At 38.1% G+C, this 19,574-nt stretch overlaps 1 protein-coding gene across 1 annotated transcript in view; it reads right to left on the bottom strand.

Annotated features, from left to right (window-relative positions):
• LOC101480143 (pleckstrin homology domain-containing family A member 7) overlaps positions 1 to 19,574 on the bottom strand; it is a 142,208-nt gene that overhangs the window by 63,532 nt on the left and 59,102 nt on the right. Inside the window, exon 4 of the mRNA XM_076886099.1 lies at positions 6,773 to 6,850. Within this exon, the coding sequence (XP_076742214.1) occupies positions 6,773 to 6,850 (78 nt within the window). The remainder of the gene's footprint in view (positions 1 to 6,772; positions 6,851 to 19,574) is intronic.

Below are 19,574 nucleotides of genomic sequence, written 5' to 3'. Positions count from 1 at the left end.
ACTGTTTTCATAGTGACACATATACACACACATATTGGTAAAATGTGTGTGGGTTGGACTGACACATTATCATAGTGGTTTGTGCAGACCTGCTTCACGCCTACACAGCTGCTAATAAGACAGATCCACCAGAACATGGTGAGGAAATATGGAACCAGGTCCTTCATCATTTGGGACGTATGGAGGAAAGAGAAGAGGAGAGAGAGATGATGCATAGGAATGGGTTGGGTAGCATGGGAGGGACAGGAAAAGACAAGTGAGCAAGACAGATGGGGCAAGTGGTGCAAAGAGAAAGAAAATCACATGGCGAAGGGAGCCACAGTGGCAAGTGGAAGGACCGGTGAATGGAGCTATAGTGTGCTTTGCAGTGTGGTCCATGCCAGACAAGTCAGGTGGGCAGAAAAGCACTTCTTGCCCACGCAAAACAAAAAGCAATCTTCACTTCACTTTCAGTGCAAAAAGGAAGTACTGCTCATACTAATATTGCTTCTCTAGCAGCCAGGTAAATCAGACTCTCCAACGGGTGGGAAGCTAGAGTTCTCAGCAAAAAGCTACGACAGGATGTATGGGCAACAACGGAAAGTGAAATAACAGAAACATTGATTGGGTGGGACACAGAAATAGAGGAAACAGGAAATTGAAACCAATGAGATGATGGCAGAAAGGGAAAAAATGGAAAGAAAACAGGCTGATAGAAATTGTGCTTGTGCCCTGAAACTTGATTACATTTTAATGTGTTCTCTCATTAGATTAGCTGCCACAAAATCTCTATTAATTGTTCTTCACCAAATCAGTGACTGGATTTGGCTCTGATGCATTTAGGAAGAATTAAACCTAATAAAAGATTCAACGAAAATGCAACCAATAACCAAGCACATGAGGTAGATTTTTCTATTAATCCAATCAAACAGTAGCGAAGGTACCTTAATAGAGTTTTTGTGTGCAGAAAAAGATAAAGTATTTCATGAGACGATGTTTAACTAATTCAACTTAACATCTTGGTTTTAGAATGAACACTATTTTAGTATTATTGACATATTAATGTTACAAAAAAAATAATAATAAATCCGCCTATGCAAAAAGAATTCGCAAAAAAAAATGCCAAATAGTGGTGGTAATCTGTTAACCAGTGTATGAAATTTGAAAAACACTGACTGTACTTGTCTAAATGATGATGGATGTTTTGTGAAGAGATTTGTAGCGGGGTTTAATTTAGTCGCGTTAGAAATATTACTGTCTGTCAGCTGAAGTTCCAGACTGTGTAAAGAATTCAGCTTTTGATAAAAAAGCTCAAAGTATACAAAGCACTGATCTCAGGTCCCTTACACCCCCCACCCAAAGAAAGCCTGAGGTTCATGATCCCCCCTCTTGTGCTGTGAGTTTTTAACTTAAAATCACACAAAATTCTCTTCCAGCTTTATTCTTAAGAGCCATTTTGTCTTGGATATGCCATCTGGTATTTAAAGGCACTTCATAATTACAGAGATTTTGTTGACGAACCAGATTTCAGCTTTGATGTTCACCAACAACAATACCCATAACTCATAAGTTGTCATGATGTGTGTACATGCCCACACATACTAATCAGCAAAAACATGCATATTCAGTCTAAGCTGCATTAATATCCATAGTGCCCGAGAGCAAATTACATATACAAAACACTACAGCAAGATAGGTGAGCCACACAAATGCATTCACCACATACCCAGAGATACTAATTAAAGGATTACAGATATCTCTTAAATACCAGGAAGCAAAACTGCACCGCAGTAAATGACACCGCTGTGAGGATACAGTGTATGTGAATTTTAAAGTTTTGACTGAGATGTTACTCGCTGTCAGTTTTGGCCGGCGGTCATAGGTTCTGTCCAATAATATGACGCGAGACTGGAGTAGAATACATCCATGGATTGGCACTTTATTAAAGAAGGCACATGTTAACAGCACAAAAACACTCACTCCAACTAAACACAATGGCTTCCTTTTATACTCTACCTTTTCAGGTGAGCATCTGGAATAGCCCAAGTATGGGTTTTAACTAATCAACATGAAAACATAGCCCTCCACACAAACAAACATACAATAACATTAAAGCACATCACAAACATATACATATTTCCAACACGTACTATAAAAAAAACCAATAACATAAGCTTCACTCATTTCTATCTAAATTAAAACCCTCTTTAACCATACTCCTTAACCTGGCACACTGGTCTGCTCCAGGAGCTCTTAAGCAGGTGATTGAGCCGCTTTCACTCTTTTGCTCCACATCCTGCAAGAAGCAACCAGGACAGGTGAGTACCTTTATAAGTTCTCATTTCACAAGCAGCTCTAACTTTGGCTCTTCTCTGACACAGGTAGGATGGCCAGTCCCCCTGTCTCTTCACCTTTACAAGCTGTCATTTTAATCATATGTCAAATAAACCTAATAAAGAATTCATAAGAACTAATGTGTTTTTCTTTATTATACTATTTTAAATTCCCAATCCATCAATTAATCACTAACAGTGCCAACAAGGTAATGGAACCCCTGGTCTCCATTACACTCACTATCAGAAAACGCATCAATATTTTTAACACTGTTATATTAATTAGATTCCGTACGCCGAGGGAATGAATATATGTAGGATAAACTATATAAATGTACTCAATCCTTTAACTTTCTGGAATTTGTTTCATTTAAGTTACTCAATGGTCACAACAAAGCTAACTTTAAAATCCCTGACTTACACGATGGATTAAAAAGGACTGATTATTAGAATGTTGCTAATAATGTGGTTACCACCCCGTCATATGTAAATCAACAATATCCTTCACTCTCATTGGTAGTTTCTTTAACTACTTGCCTAGAAGCTGAGAAAAGTTAAACTCACACACACACACACACACACACTTCACAGTGATTATTTTCTCCCATCATCACTTGAAATTGTTAAATGTCAGTAACTTTCTGCATTCTCTATTTGCCATTTCAGTGCTAGTCACTTCCTGTGTGGCTGCCTCTTTAGGGGCTTCATATAAAACCCATCAGAAACGGGTTGACTTTTCAGAAAGGGGTTAGTTTTAAAAGGTTAAGTAAGTAAATAAACAAATGGATGGGTGGTGTGACCAAGTAATAAAGCCAATAGTCTGACAATGTCTGCTGAGATTGGTATGAAGACCTTTGGACATGAGTCATTCCCTCTTGTTCTGACCCCACCTATCCTCCTAGTCCTATGAAAATCAAAGTTCAACCGACATAAAATCTATTAGTATTGATGGGGCTTTTTTTCCAATTTCACCCGATGTGCTCTGTAAGCTGATGTTCAACTTTAACTTTATCTCCTGAGGGTGTGCGCAGGTGGACAGAGGAAAGATAGGAAGACACAGAACCGGCCACACCATTCAGTAAAACAATGATAAAATAAATAACCGAAAACACAGGAAACTGTCAGACATTGTGGCTACATTTTGATTTATATCCCACCCAAACCAAACTGGTTTATAGAAAAGTGCCACAATCAAGATATGGAATTATTTTTCACAGAGGGAAGGAAAAAAAACAAAAACACATACACTGTATTTCCTTGATTATCACGGGGGTTATATGTTCCTTAGAGGTGGTCTAAGGAGCTTGGAAAGAAAAGCATCTGGACTTTCACCTCTCATCCGAGAAGCTTCTTCAGTTCAGAACTAGAACTGAAGAAGCTTCTCGGATGAGAGGTGAAACGTTTTCAGGCAACTTAAAGAAGTCCAGATGCTTTTCTTTCCAAGCTCGTTAGACTACGATGACTTGGATGACCGAAAACCTTCAGACATATTCCCGAGAGGTGAAAATCCGCTAAGTAGAAACCATATGTTTATTTTATTATGTTAAGATAAGATACGATAACTTTTATTAGTCCCACACGTGGGAAATTTGTTTTATTACAGCAGAAAGTGGACAGTGCAAAGTTACATAGCAAAAATTTGAAAAACTGTGTTTATATATTTTAAGCTATAAAAACCCGCCCCACACTCCTATAAACCATTTTCACGCTCTTAAACACACTTTTGGGACACATCCTTACATACTGTTACTGTCTGTGTCCATACCCTCGACGGAGGTTTATGGCGTTTCACTTATAGAGCACCTAAAATGCACAAATAACACCTTGATTCGTATGATGGATCAATGATGTGGCGTTATATTGTTATTAATGTTTTGGGGCTTGAAAATGTTTATTTTACTGCAAAAATAATTAAATCTTTAAAAAAATAAATACAAACTATCTATAGGCTGCAGAATATAATTAAATTCCAGCGATATTTATTTACAGATTATTTACAGATAAATCCTAAGTTCACTTATCCTGTTGAGCTATACAGTACAAATTGTGCTGTGGAAAAGAAAATCTAGTCTCTTGTAACAGAGACCATAGAGTTTCCCTGCTCTGTGGTGAAAGTCTGGTGTCAGGTTCATTCATTGGCAGGGAGTCCTTCCCCCAAACAAAAGCCATTAGAGTGCAATGCAAAATGTCTCCTTAACAGTTTTGAGTAGGCACTGCAACTTCTTTATTTCAGGGAGACCCACACAAATCAGAGCTTTTAAAGTCTGAAAGCATTCAGGGATGTAATAATCTAATATTTGGATATTTAACCTGAAATTAAAATCAGGGTACTGCTATCGTAGCTGTGCTCATCTCAGGTTTGTACATGACATGATCCATCTCGCTCAGCACTGACCCAAAAGCATAACGTTCAACAGGGCAGCCAGAGCAGTGCAACAGGCTCGAGAGGATAAAAAAAGCCCAGCGAACAAGACTATCAAACCGGGCTCTCCCTCCTCATTGCACACATATTTGCACATATTTGGCATTTCAAATTCCAAGTTCCACCAAATCTTATTTCTATTTTGTGCATAATAGTCTAGCTTTATCTATGCAGTATATCATTTTAAATCAGTTTTATCATCGATTTTACAAAATAAGTGTCTTCTCTTACGTTTTGATGGTTGCGGGAATGCTGGGGACTATATTACTTGTACTTGCTGACCTTTGTCTCTGCCATTTGTGGGAAATGCTCATGATGTTATGAAACATGGTTACAAATAGCACTGTTTAGATATCTAGAGAACTGATGGTAATCAACAGCCCCTGACAGTTCACCAGTGACATACATTAATTTCCTAAAAGCAGATAATTGATCATGTATACTGTGATATCTGTGTATTAAATTTGAAACTTCAATATAAAAACATGTAAAATTGCTACCTGTGGTATCAGAACTGTGAAAGATATTCTGAATAAAAAATACAAACTGTATTTTCCCTTTTATATCACGCACGTGGGTTGAACTGTAGAATCCAGGAAACTTCAAATAGAAACACCGTTGAGTTTGTATACAAATTTATATTTAGTATTTTAAGAAATATGCTTATTGACTTTTAGTAAAGAGATCAATAAGATCAATACAACTCGCTCCAGATCAGCATCTGTCAAGTCAATTTTTTTTTAATCTTTGGGTTCACCGGGGTTATCCATCTCTCCCTGCCTACAGTTTTTGTGCTGGTTGAGTTAATATTCAAAGGCTCATCTAACTTTCAGCAAGGAAAACAGTTGGAGCTAAAAGAATATTTCACACAGGAAGAGAGAAATATTTTACTCATTCTTGCTATTGTACAGATAGTGGGAACACTTCAGTAAAATTGCTTGTCCTTGGCAAGTCCACTAACACTTTCATTCCTTTGTATAAAAGAAGTTCATAGCAGTAGATTTCTAAGAGCTTGTCATCTACCCACTTCAGAAGAAAGCATATCCAACTCAACTTTTATACAATTCAGGTTTCCAAGATGCTTCCAAAGTCACTGTCAGGAAGAAACTAAAGTTACAGTTTGGTACATCCAGAGAAAGAAAGAAAGAAAGAAAGAAAGAAAGAAAGAAAGAAAGAAAGAAAGAAAGAAAGAAAGAAAGAAAGAAAGAAAGAAAGCACTGATGAACTCGTCCACGTCCACCGAAGACCACAGTGGTGGATGATCACAGAATTATTTCCATGGTGAAGAGAAACCCCTCCACAACAAGTGGACGAAAGCAGCTGAAAGAATTCTGAGGTGTACGGAGACATACTGTCTGCTCAAATTCAGCTAAATGCAGTCAAACTGATTGCGTGGCGTTTCATAATACAGCTGGGCAATGACCCAAAACATATAGCCAAAGGAACCCGGGAGTTTACTAAAGCAAAGAAGTGGAATACTCTTGAATGGCCAAGTCAGTCACCTGATTTTAACCCAATTGAGCATGAATTTCACTTGTCGAAGCCTTAACTTTGGACAGAAACGCCCACAAACAGACAGCAACTGAAAGCTGTTGAGGGCAAGACTTCAGGCTGTCATTGCCAGCAAAGGGTTTACAACCAAGTATTAGAAATTAACAGTTTATTTTCAGATACTTAATTTGTCCAATTACCTTTGAGCGCCTGAAATGAAGGGATTGTGTAAAAAAATGCTTTAGTTCCTCACATTTTTAGGCAATCTTTTTGTTCAGCTCACTGAATTAAAACTAAAAGTCTGCACTTCGACGGCATCCGAGTTGTTTCATTTACAATTCATTATGGTGATGTACACAACCAAAATTAGAAGAAGAAAAAAAGTCTCTGTCCAAATGTTTATGGACCTAAGTAAATGGTCAAGTAAATGTAGCGTGAAGTATAAGTTAAACCATTATTACTTATTTATTTTACACGTGTGTGTGTGTGTGTGTGTGTGTGTGTGTGTGTGTGTGTGTGTGTGCGCGCGCGCGCATTAGTTACTCACTGCAGGATAAAATCCATGTTCTCTGGGGAAATCTGTCCAGTCACAGGATGTCGAAATGTGGTGGTCCTCTGGTTGTGACTGAAGTGACAGAAGGACAAGAGAGAAAACGAGAGAGGAGACAAAATTAGCAACTTTGGCTGCAATACAAACAGTGTTAGTGCATTATCCTGGATTTTCACCCTACTTTGTTTACAATTTCCACACAAGCCGAAAATTCCTCGGAGGAGTACACTTAACAGCTCTGTCCAACATCTCCACCCTGACAGGCGTTCGTCTCTGACTTTCCCAGCTCAGTGTAGAATGTGACGGGTGAATGCAGGACCCATCCACACCCACTCACCCCACCCAACCATCCTGTACAGCCTGTGTGGAGTAAAGTGTTGGGCTCAGCACAAATGTCAAACAGTACAGGCAGGCATGGGCCTCCATCAGTTATAGACTCAGTCTTTCTAACCCTCAGCTAGAGGGTAAAAGCATTCGACTATGTAAACAACACAGGATGGCATGACGATCAAAGCCTGTGCGAGTTTGTGTGCGTACATGTGTGTGATGGCACTTTTTCAGAATGTTTTTTTGCATTGAGAAAACACTGACAGAAAGCCTTACTCTACATATATTCAGACCCACAATGACTAATCAATTTGTAAGCTGACAGAAAATAAATCACAGGAACAGGGGCTTGAGCCTATTCCAGCTACCATAGGGCGAAAGTCGGGGTACACCCTGTACAGGTCACCAGTCTGTCACAGGGCTAACACAGAGAGATAGACAACCACACTCACATTTACACCTATGGGCAATTTCGATTTACCAATTAACATAACTCCACTAACTGCATGTCTTTAGACTGTGGGAGGAAGTCGGAGTACCTAGGGAGAACATGCAAACCCTACACAGATGGTGGAGTTGAACTCAGGACCTTCTTGCTGTGAGGCAAAAGTGCTAACCACCATGCTGCTAATAAAATGACATTTATTAAAAATAAAACAAGAAAAAAAGGAACAGCTCAGTGAGAGAAGTTAAAAGTTGCAGTGTTGTAATCAAAAGTCCAATTTTCAAAATCAAACAACAATGAAGGAGCTGACAGGGTAAAGTACAAAAGTCTTCTCCAAATACAATCAGTGGGTCATGGCACAGTTTTCCATTCCACAGCAGCTCCAGTAACTCATGCTGTAAAGAATCCTGCTTGATATAGCGGAAGATCAAATCCTACGGGAGTAGATGACACGGCAGCAGCATGCTCCGTAACAGGGACCTACAATGTCATTATCGACTCACAGAACAACACTTACAAGACTAACACAAAGAAAGTTCTCACATCTGAATGCAGCAGCTTCTCTTCAGCTCACCTTGGCTATTGACTGCTGTTACAGTTTCCCTTTATGTCATGTGAATTACTTCCACCACTGCATCTACTATTGCTAAAAAAAAGAAACACATCCAAGGTGTTGTTTTTTTTTTTTTTGATTTAGTTTTTAGCCAGCTCTCACTCACACTGCTTAAAAATGTGGCCATGATGTCGTTGTTGTTGTTTTTCTGCAGAAATGAAAAATTGAAAAGACATTAAAAAAAATAGGAAAAGTTATTCAAACTCTAACTCAGACTAGCAGAATGATCCAAGTTTCCCAAAAGTAAGGTAACAGCTTATGCTTGACTCATTCCTCTGTGTCTTATGCAGTCATTTTTCACCACGCACAGGTACTGTTTGAAAAATACTTTCACTAATCAAATGAATTAAACACACTACCTAGTCATAACTGGCAAGATTAAGTTTTGTGTCTGCTATAGTGCCGTGGAATTTGGCCTTGTGTGTGTAAAACAATAGCATGTAGTGCAATGAGAACAGCACCTCAACACAATTAATTACATTCTACAGTGGCCTACAGAGGACCTGCTAACATTTACACATGCACATGGCCACAAAAAATACCTACAGAGTAAATCCATACTAATGTGCTAAAAACATAAAGACCTTTTACTCCTAATCCAAAGATGGGGTTAGTCATCGTGCCACACAAATGCATCAACGGGACAAAAAGATGGGACAGTGCTCTAGATAACAGAGACAGGGAACTATGACCATAGTTTTACTATAACTAGGATCCCTTTTTTTGTCTACTGTGTTGCAGGGAGAAGCTCTGAATTAATAATTGTCTGATCAGCAAGGAATGCTAATCAATCAGCTGTGGTGAGAATAGAGAAACAGACTGTTCTGACAGGCCTGTGAGTGTGTAAGTTATGCCTGAAACTCTCTCTAGGCAACAAATTCGACAACAGAGTGTCATCCGAGTTTACCGAGGGACACAAGTGACAATGTTTTGCAGGCTGCAGGAAGTAGATCCGGTTTTTTTTGTTTTCAGAAATCATAATGAAACAAAACTGTCAACATGATTTGGTCATGGTGGTAATTTCTGAAAAGGTATGAAAATGCATGAGCTGTGACAAATCGTGTAAAGGGATTTCACAAAAATCTGTAGTATAATGGCTGCAAGCTTAACGGGGCTAACGGGATAAATATACCATTAACATCATTAATGGTTTAAAGCATTATGTAAAAGCAGTGTATTTCAGCAATTTACATTTGGCAAACTATAAATGCATGATTTACAAAATGATTTTATTTGCAGTGATGAGAGGTGTAGGACTATATGTCATTAACACAAAAGTGCAAAACCTAATAGGTACATGCAGAATTCAAAGCAATCTTATGAAATTAAATGCAGCGTGCTAAATCTATTAACACTCTCGTTTTAGCTCACCATTAAATGGTCAAGAGGTATTTTTGAATGCTGAGGTCACAGTCACCTCAAATCCTTTCAGTGGATGGATAAGTAAATTTGATTATATATTGATTGCACACATACAAACAAAGGCTTGTTTACTTCGGAGCTGATTTGGTCGAGCTGATTCGGAGCACTTCTCCAGGGGAAACTGATAAAGCCATATCGGACTATTCACAGAATATGAAGAAGAACAGCGTGTAAGTGTCCTGGAGGCTGTTTATCAGCGGCGGTGATTTCATTCAGCAGCGAGGTTCAAAATAGTACAAGATATAATAGGTGTGATAGTGTCACTTCAGAAAAACGTAGGCAATGAGGACCTGAGCTGTAAACGAAAAATGTTGAATCCAGTGCTAACAGCTTTATATAGCAAGCTTTTAATAATGTCCTTTCACACTGAAAATGAAAGACATTTTCGCAATGCACCTGACATCTCTGGGTTCTTTTGCTGCTAAGTGTATTTTGTGTATTTCCTTTCCTCTTTCACTCATTGCAATGTCTGTCATGGGGAGCTTTAGTAGACCTAAATAACAAAATATCACAAAAAATGACATGAAATGCAAAATAGATAATATCATAGAGTTGTGGTTGCCTTACAGACACCAATTTGACGTTAAAAATTTGAAATCTTAACACAGCCGTTTATTATTAGTTCTTTATTTTTCCAGGTAAAAAAAATGTCATTGAGATTAAAAATCTAATTTCCAAGAGAGACCTGGCAGAGACCTGAGTTTTTAAACATAAAGGCTACAATTCAGAAATATGCCTTTTGAGCATCAACAATCGAAGCTTACAGGACACCAAGTGCAGCAGATTTATTGACAAGTACAAAGCTAATTTTTATGCCTGGGTGATATCTGCAGGTGAAAGGTATTTGTAGTATTCTGTTGCTTCTGTCACTAAAAACGCGTAGCACTCACTTCAGAAAAGATGATTAGATCTATTGGAGATCTAATGGGAGCTACAGATGAGATTTCTGAGGCAGCCCCTAAGAGGTGTAGTTTCTTTTGTCCGTGCAGCTGCTTCAGTTTTCCCTTCAGGAGAAGCTTCTCGTATGGGTGTCGGTGGGAGCAATGGTCAACAGGAAATCCGTGAGAAATTAATGCGAACTGAGGCCTATAAGTCTATTTTTTTAATGTTTAGTGACCCTCACAGATTAAAAATAATGCTTCATACTTAGTGTTATAGTTGTTTGCTATAGATAAGTATCTAGTAGTAAATGGTCAATTTTGTTAAATCCTAATCCTAAGTGACAGCTAACTTTACAGTTTTATTTACTACATTAGCCATCATTAGCTAGCAGTGTTGGTCAAGTTACTTGAAAAAAGTAATCAGTAACTAATTACTGATTACTACCCCAAAAAAGTACTCCTGTTACTTTACTGATTACTTATTTTCAAAAGTAATTAATTACTTAGTTACTTTTTAAAAACACGATTTACAACCTGAATAGGTAATAAAGCGATAGATCTTTCAGCCCAATTCTACTTTTTCTGCATAATCCATCATACAAAATGTAATCAAATGAAAAAGTCTCTTTTTTTTTTAAACTTGTTTTATCAGTTTTAATCTTTTAATTTTATGCATCAAGCAAAAATTAAATTATATGCACCATTGTCTGACTTGAAGAAATTAGTTTAACATTTAAACCTATTTTCTGCACATTCCAGCACATAAAATAAAATATTTTTTGTGTTTACACTCAGTCTTTCAAATAGATGCAAGTAAAATACAGCAGATAATAAATAAAATCAAAGACTAGTGGTCCTGTTGCTCTATTTTCACCTGTAAAGCAGGCGGAGGTTTGCCCTGGTGCAGGTGTGCCGCAGCGGTCAGTTGAAGAATCTGCGAGTTTCTCTGTGAATTTCCCATTACGTCGTTGCGCACTCGGTGCTTGTTTAGGGTTTTTTTTCGCTGTAAAAAGAAGTTTTCTTCCCACGCACAATGGACGCTAATGTTTTTGTCACTTTTTATGGAATCAAACTCAAAGTAAGGTCAGTACTTCCACGCTTTAAACGCTGCACGCTCATACTCTCTCCCACAATCGATATATGATCCATTGTTGATCTGCACACAGCTGTTGTCACGAACGTCGCACTCGCCTATGTCACTGTCATGAGACATTCTCGCAGAAAATAATTAATTAATTAATTAATTAATTAATTTAAAAAAATCACGGTTTTAGTAACGCAGTAACGCAGCGTTCCTACGAGAAAGTAGCGGTAATCTAATTACCGTTTTTGCAATAGCAATCCCTTACTTTACTCGTTACTTGAAAAAAGTAATCAGATTACAGTAACGCGTTACTGCCCATCTCTGTTAGCTAGCATCTGTGACTCACCAATGCTAAGCAATAGCCTCCAGAACTCAAAAAATAAAGCTAGCAGGGAGGTGCTTCAAACTTCAGTTCCTTATATAAGCAAGATCTCTTTATTACTGCCAGAACTTTATTTCTGGCAGAAGTAATACAAAACAGATAGGAATAACATTTTGGGTCTCTAGAACCAGTTTCCTTATTCTCAACAGGGGGAGCTAGGGTTACTATTTATATAATTCGCTGTTTAAAAGTTATGCATAGCTCAGTTTAACACCATCTATCCATCATACCTAATATGGATGCATACTGCTAACAAAGCTAAACAGCCAGCACTGGCATTAAGTGATAACAACCCCCTCACTCTGCTCTTTTGTCTAAATACAGTCACATACAATTTTTCAAAAACAAGATTATCTATGTATATAGTATAGTAACTGTTAAGTCTAATATACCCTAGTAAGCTATACTACTTTTTCCTTTGGGAAGATACCATCTGTGCAGTCTGCAATTCTGTTGAAGAAAGATGTTGAATCTATTTAATTATTCTTGAAAAATAATTTATTTCTGTGCATTTTTTTTCCACACTGCATCAAATTAAAGTTGATTACGTCAATTAAGCATCATGAGGTGGAGGGTGGGGGGTGGTTCCCTTTTTTTTTTTTTGCTGGGAGTTTGCAACCCTATTAGTTAGGTTGCTTAATATTTCTGCTAAGTACTCTTTAAAATACCAGAATAGGAAGGATGGTGCAGGTTTAAGTTTATTAGATTGATCAGTGTTGCTGAACTATGAAATATTTTGGGTGCAGTGTATTTTTTACATACAGGTATAACAGAATAGCTTTAGTGTTGTTGTTTATTTAAACTTGAATATGAACTTATACAAAATGCAGCAAGATATTAAAAAAAACAGTTTTATTGATTAAAAAACACTATATCGGATTCATATTGGTATCGGCAGATATCCAAATTTATGATATCGGTATCGGACATAAAAAAAGTGGTATCGTGCCATCTCGAGTCACTACTAAGATTTTCACCGAGTTCTTCATTTTTGTTAGGTCTCCCATTATTTTCCTTTAAAACTGGGCATCCAATAAAAGCATACTTTACTAATAATATTCAACTGATAAAAGCACACAGACATTTTCTGTTGTCCCATAAACTTTTATCTACATTAACAAACTAAGGGCGCACAATCTCACCTTCTCCTGCTATAGCAGCTCTCCAGCCATGAGTGTCTTATGTAACAACCATATCATTAAAGAGCTACCTCTTAAAAAAGCTCAACACCCACAGATGAAAATAGCTCGATTAATGCTCACAGTGTCCCTGTAACTTTCCATATAAGGTGTGCCATTCACCTGCAAGATGTCAGATTTGATACATTTAACTATGATAGTGTTAAATGACTTCCTCAGACTATCTGCAACAGGATGACATATAGTCTATAAATACAAGGTCTTTCTCTCACCATTAGACTTAGATGTACAAAAAAAAAATAGAAATACTGTACATTTTGAGACAGTTTTTGTTTGGGGAAACTTTTGAGCATTGGAGGGATTATATGTCTCAGTCAAACCATTAACTTCATTACTCTTTTGTACCTTCTGAGATGCACATTTTAAAGTCAGACCATAATTTCTGTTGACAAAACAGAGCTAGAGTTATGCCTTTAAAAAGCAGCTCATCGTATTACAGTCATAATTGAGACAAAGTGTCCAATAACTGCTGAAATATCTCCCTACACTACAGTCATCACTGTCAGACATTAATTTGGGGTTTTGTGACATGAGGCTGACACATCTAAAGCAACATAAAAAAAACCCCACTAATGGGTCTGTGCAATGTAATTTTTGACCAAACACAGAAACCCAAAGAAGCTGTTCAGAGAAAATGGCTCTTTTCTTTGTCATCAGAGAAAAGGCACAAATTCAAAGACCACTTTTCTTTTCCTTAATTTTGTGATTTATTTATCTATTTATGCCTTTATTGATTTTCATTTATCAGAGCAGCTCCACTGCAGCTCAAGCACATTTTGCTTCTCAGTTCAAGCCAAGTGAGGCTTTAGGGAATTAAACAACCTTTTTTTTTTATGAGACATTCTTGCCCATTGAGCTGCTGTCAGCTGACACACTCAGTGCCTCTGTGTTTGACTTTTCTGCCCCAGTCGCTGACCACATGGCATTTATGAAGGACGGGTGGTAAACCTCCAGGGTTACATAAACACTCGACTGTCCATTACAGCACTTGCACAATACAGTTCTCATGCAAACACACCATTACACATGCCAAACATGATGCCCCTCAGTGAGAGACTGCACACTTCGCACCTGCTATATCATATGACTTGGGTGTCACAGGATTTCCAACCACTTTTCCGCTGCTCTTTCTCCAGCACGGATAACAAGTAGTCCTGAAATTAAGCAGTTAATTATAAAAACATACGACAAATTATTATTTTAGTAGTTTATGGAGAATGTATCATAAAAAACTCACATTACTACTGCTGAAGTAAGAAGGATTCTTTATAAATGTAACAGACACAAACAGCTATTTGAGCTTTTATAGATTTTATAGTTAGAGGAAAAACATTCCACAAATCAGGTGTAATAATCACAAATTATATTTTCTCACAGCTTTAAGTTAAATCAAAGTTTATATTGACTCATTCCTCTGTGTCTTCCTGCCAAACGTATCTAAGTGATACTCTCTGAGCTAAACTGTGAAACTGTGTCGATGTCTTTGTAGTCAAATCATTTTTTTCTTGACATTTACTCCTCTTATTTGGACATTAGGCCAAGACTGGACTGAAAAATTATATTAGTTACTGAATATTGATAAATGATTACTAATTGAACAATACAAGGTTTTAAGTGGTGACAGACCAAAGCAACATTACCTGGAGTGATATTTTATTATCATTAAACTATCCGATTTCTGCGATGCCTCTAATATTTCTCTTTTGTTATTTGAGTTCTCTGTACGTGCACATTTAATGGGCACAATAATTATTTGTTGTTTACGTCAGTATATTCTTCTGAGGACAGTGAAGTGTGTGCAAGCATGTGTGTGTAGACACAGCTGGTTATTGATTCCAGTGATACTGGTAATGGGGATGGTGCGTAGAGAATTCTTATCTGCGAGCATCTCCCCTGAGCTGGGGGAGTCATGCTCTCAGTTCTCAGCTCTTAGGTGTGTGACTATTTTGAATCTGGCCACAATTACCAGTCAAAAGACACATTATTAATTCAAAACCAGTCTGTAAAACATAACTATTGCTTATGCAAGATGCAACCATGTGAAAAAAGCTTCAAGAGTCTCAAGAGCTGTGCTAAAGTTCAAACCCTAACGCGCTTCAGCATTTCTTTTTGTTGACGAAACTGTAATCAAATTTGTCAGTATCATCAATAAGCCACGCCTCCATTTGACTTGATTGATGTTTGAAAAAGCAAAGCTGTTGGCATTGACTGTTGACTATTATGTCTCATGAACAGCAGCAATTTTTTACATATCATTTGCCGCTGTACACCGTGCCTGTGTTTTAACAGACATGTAGCAGACTGAGTGTTCTGAAAATGATGAGTACACGAGTAGGTGTTCTCTCAGTCAAAGGTCATATCTATTTAAAGGGATTACCAGATGAAATGTGTTTGAAGTGCTGCAAGAGAGAGCTAGTCGGAGTGTTGCCAGTGCAATATGGGGAAACACAGCAAGGTCATTCCCCATTCAGTGCACAATGTGTATGTTAAACACGCACACCTATTTGTGTGTGTGTGTGTGTGTGTGTGTGTGTGTGTGTGTGTGTGTGTGTGTGTGTGTGTGTGTGTGTGTGTGTGTGTGTTATAAGAATTCACCAATTTTCTTGGCTGATTGCGATTACTGTAATTTTTGTAAGTATGATCTGCCGATAGCTACAAGTAATATTATATACAAACGCACACAAAAAAGGTTTTGAACATATCGAGGACACAAATTAGCCAACAACACTCATTTCACATATTTAAAAATGCATTTACACATTGGAACGTGCATGAACACACTTTTGCCAAAAACTGAACGCCACATTCGTGCACCGCCTGATCTTTAATTAAACATAACGTAATTGAGTTGCATAATACCACAGCTGCAAAATGGGTCCTGGTTTGGCCAGTGCAAAAAAGTAGGTCACAAAACATCCAAGTCCAAAGAGGTCTGTGATAACGATGTCCTTCCAGTCTCAGTCACATGGGAATATTTTTCAAAAACAAGCAAACTGGCATTTATTGACTGGTTTGTTTAAATCAAAGAAGGGAATAAATCACAATTTTGGCCGTCAAAGAATAATTGAAGTCATGTATCAAATTTAAGACCCCATATACGTTTTCTTTTATCAAATTCATTCTAGACCTTATCAATATTGTGCACATAAGTTGGGCAATGTACAGTCTGTGAGCCCCAAAAGCAATGCTGCCTTGACTAAATAGGTGTTTTGGAGGGCATCCAGCGACCACCATTTCTGTCTGTTGGTTGCCGTTACAAATGCAGATAAAAAGCGAGATTGCTGCAAGATTCCGGCAAATATTTGCCTGCTTTGAAACGAAATCTGCTCCAGTAGAGACCCCCCCCCCCCTACAAAAAACATTTTGGTCAATAGATTATTAACAGAAATATTTCATGCTGTTCCCAAATGTAAAATTGTGTCCTTCTACAGGGGATATTCTTGAACTTTAAGTTTAATTCAAATGAAATAAATGAACAAACGAAAAGAAAGACAGCCAGGGGAGACAGCGTTGTCCAGCAGGGTGACAATCCCATACTGGGGGTGCTTTTTACATGCAATCCCATCTTACACGAACAATTCCCAGGCCCCTGTCAGCCTGTCTGTGCCGAGCGATGTCTGCAAGCGCAGACAGGGCCAAGAGAATACAGGTGGCAGAGAAATTACATAAACTCAGAGCAGTGAGGGTGATCAGTAGACAGACAAAGCTGACAATGCTTCATGCTACAGAAACCAAATCAGGTGAGACTCTTTGTGATCCAGAGAAGAAGGCAGCTATTAATAATTCTTCCACAGTCTCACTGACAGGAAAATGCAAATGTTAAATCCTCTAGACTGACCTTAATGACCGAAAGCTCTCGATCTCCATCAGCTTGACTTAATCAGCACAAATAGGCTAATGAGTTAACGTTTTTATGTAGTACTATACCACACTGAAACATTTCATCCAAACTAATACTATGAGTTACAGCTGTTTTAAATACAAATTTTATGGGAAAGTAATGTGATGACTACTGTACCTATCATAAACGATGAAAAAAAAATTAAGCTATAGAGAGTAATATTTTGAAATGACTGGAATGGCTTCAATAGTTTTCACTTGAACGCAACATTGTTTCAAACATACTGTGACATAAGTGACGAGCCCACTACCCTCTTCATCAGCAAATGATCCACAGTCTGAGATATAAACTTATATCATCAGAGCTTCTGGTTGAAGCAGTTCAAGTAACATCCACGAGACACCTTGTGCTGCTCTGCTGATGACTGGCAGTAGAAACAAGCAGCTCTGCCAGCAGCTCTGTGCTGCTGCTGTAACATTAGACCACACTTCCACCTTGTTCTCCCACTGGCACAGCAAAAATAAAACTATGAAAAGAAGAAATTTCCACAGCAGCAAAAATATTATGAAAAGCAGCAAATGCTAAATCTAACACTGCTTTTTTTTTTTTTTTAAACCTTGATTTTACTTATTTACCTGTGGACGAGGTTTGGCTTCATTAATTTTGTTCCATCCAAGTATGTGAATGTGAGCGAATGCTGCATGTGCTGCACACTCTTCCTGCATGACAGAAGGAGGTGGGAGTGCCAGCATGGTCTTATAAATGGTCAAGGGGTAAAGAGCTGGAACACAATCCACTACAAACACACAAAATCACTGCTCACATGCGCATGCACACACACACACACACAGGCTCACCCTGGTGAATTCCTAGCAGGCCACTGTGCTGCCAGTAAATTCCTTCCTTGGCCGGGTGAGCATGACGCAGTGACACATTTGGTTCAGCTTCATGCTGCTGCCACCCTCTCTTGTTCAGGTTTCACAGCCATCCACTACCACCTACCCACCCACACATCCAGCACACATCACAAACACCCTCTTTCATTTGATTTCCTCACAGTCCATCTCTCTCCCGCTTTCCCCTTTGCTCCATTTCTCACTCCCACTCAGGCTGAAAAGCATTCAGAATTGCCTTCTTGTTTGATTAAATGAAGGTACTTTAAAGTCTACGTCGGTGTGTTTGGTGAACACAGACGTATCCTTGATCCACAAGTCTGAGCTGAATGTTACCAGAGTGCACACTGGCATGAAAATCACTCTAATGGGGGTTATTACACATCTCTTATTTCACATGACAGACTATGTGGCTGACGAGCAAGAAGTGTTTCAGTAGTTGTAATGCTAATCTTTTAAATGTGTTGGACGCATAATTTACATTGGTGAGCTTTTGAGTTATATGAAATTGCTGCTATATCAGGGGTTATGATGTACCATGCTGATTTTCTTTCATTTTTGAATGAATAATTTGTTACATTATTCAGTCTTTAAATTCGGAGATTATTATTTAGAGATGCACCTTTCATAATCTAGCTAATCCTTTATCTCATTAACGCTTTAACTTCCTGCCTCTTGTCTCATCCATCTAGCCATCTTTGTCACACTCATTGTTTAGTTTCAGACAGGACAAATATGCAGAGCCTGGTGTATAACCTCAAGACTCCCTCAGCTGATGCACAAAGCATCATTTTGTTTATTATATCATAGCTTTTTTATGTTGCCAGGCGGCTTTCCTGTCTTTGGTTTCAGCGTGACCCAGTAAAATAAAGAACTTCTCCAGCACCACAGAGGGATAAGGTGAAACTGGCAGAGCCAACACAGTTGCTCAGCAGTGCTGGCAGACTGAAGACAACATGGTGCCAAAAAATAAGTGAGGAAGACGCGAGCATCACTGACATTACTGGCATGAACAACCTGCTGCCGAGACCCAAATGTAAATATGCCCAGCACTTCGTTTACAGTCCTGACTACAAAACAGCTACACAGAAAGTATCTGAATTGGTTTTACAGCCACATGAAATCTGTTGTTGAGCCTAAACAGTGCTGTTGTTGGAACTTGACAATTTTAAATCCAGTCTTTTTTAAGCAAGCTTTAAGCTGGAGGGTAGTTGGCTCATGTCTTTAGAGGTATTCGGTATTTGGCAGTAGAGCTTCAATGATTCATGAAGTAACTTGAACAACTCGATTATTAAAAAAAAATCCTTGATGCAAATGTTTTTGCTTCAATGCTTAGTTTAATCCACAACTGTAGTATTTTAATATGGGTCCGGAGTCTGTCTATACACAAACAGTGAAGAGTAAACACACGGAGATGTTACTAAGACGGCGAGCTCAGGTAGAGAAACATTTTTCTAGTGTCCAAAACAGCAGCACTTGTTATTATAATTGCCATAAAAGCCATAGAAAAAGTTAGCAGGAGTCCTTCATCAAACCACCTGTTCAGCAAACTTTATAGCTGCTTCCATTCACAGCTGTTTATTTACACAGCAAAAGTACAACAGTAAAGAGTAACAATAGTATATATATCTTTACAACAGTAAAGATATACAATTTAGATTAAATCATATGTATGCAGATGAACTGTTAACTTAGTTTTACATAAGGCCAAC

The sequence above is a fragment of the Maylandia zebra genome, linkage group LG7 (genome assembly GCF_041146795.1).
Source record: "Maylandia zebra isolate NMK-2024a linkage group LG7, Mzebra_GT3a, whole genome shotgun sequence".
Taxonomy (NCBI): Eukaryota; Metazoa; Chordata; class Actinopteri; order Cichliformes; family Cichlidae; genus Maylandia; species Maylandia zebra.
Note: the sequence above shows the minus strand (reverse complement) of the source record. Positions and strands in the feature narration are given on the sequence as shown.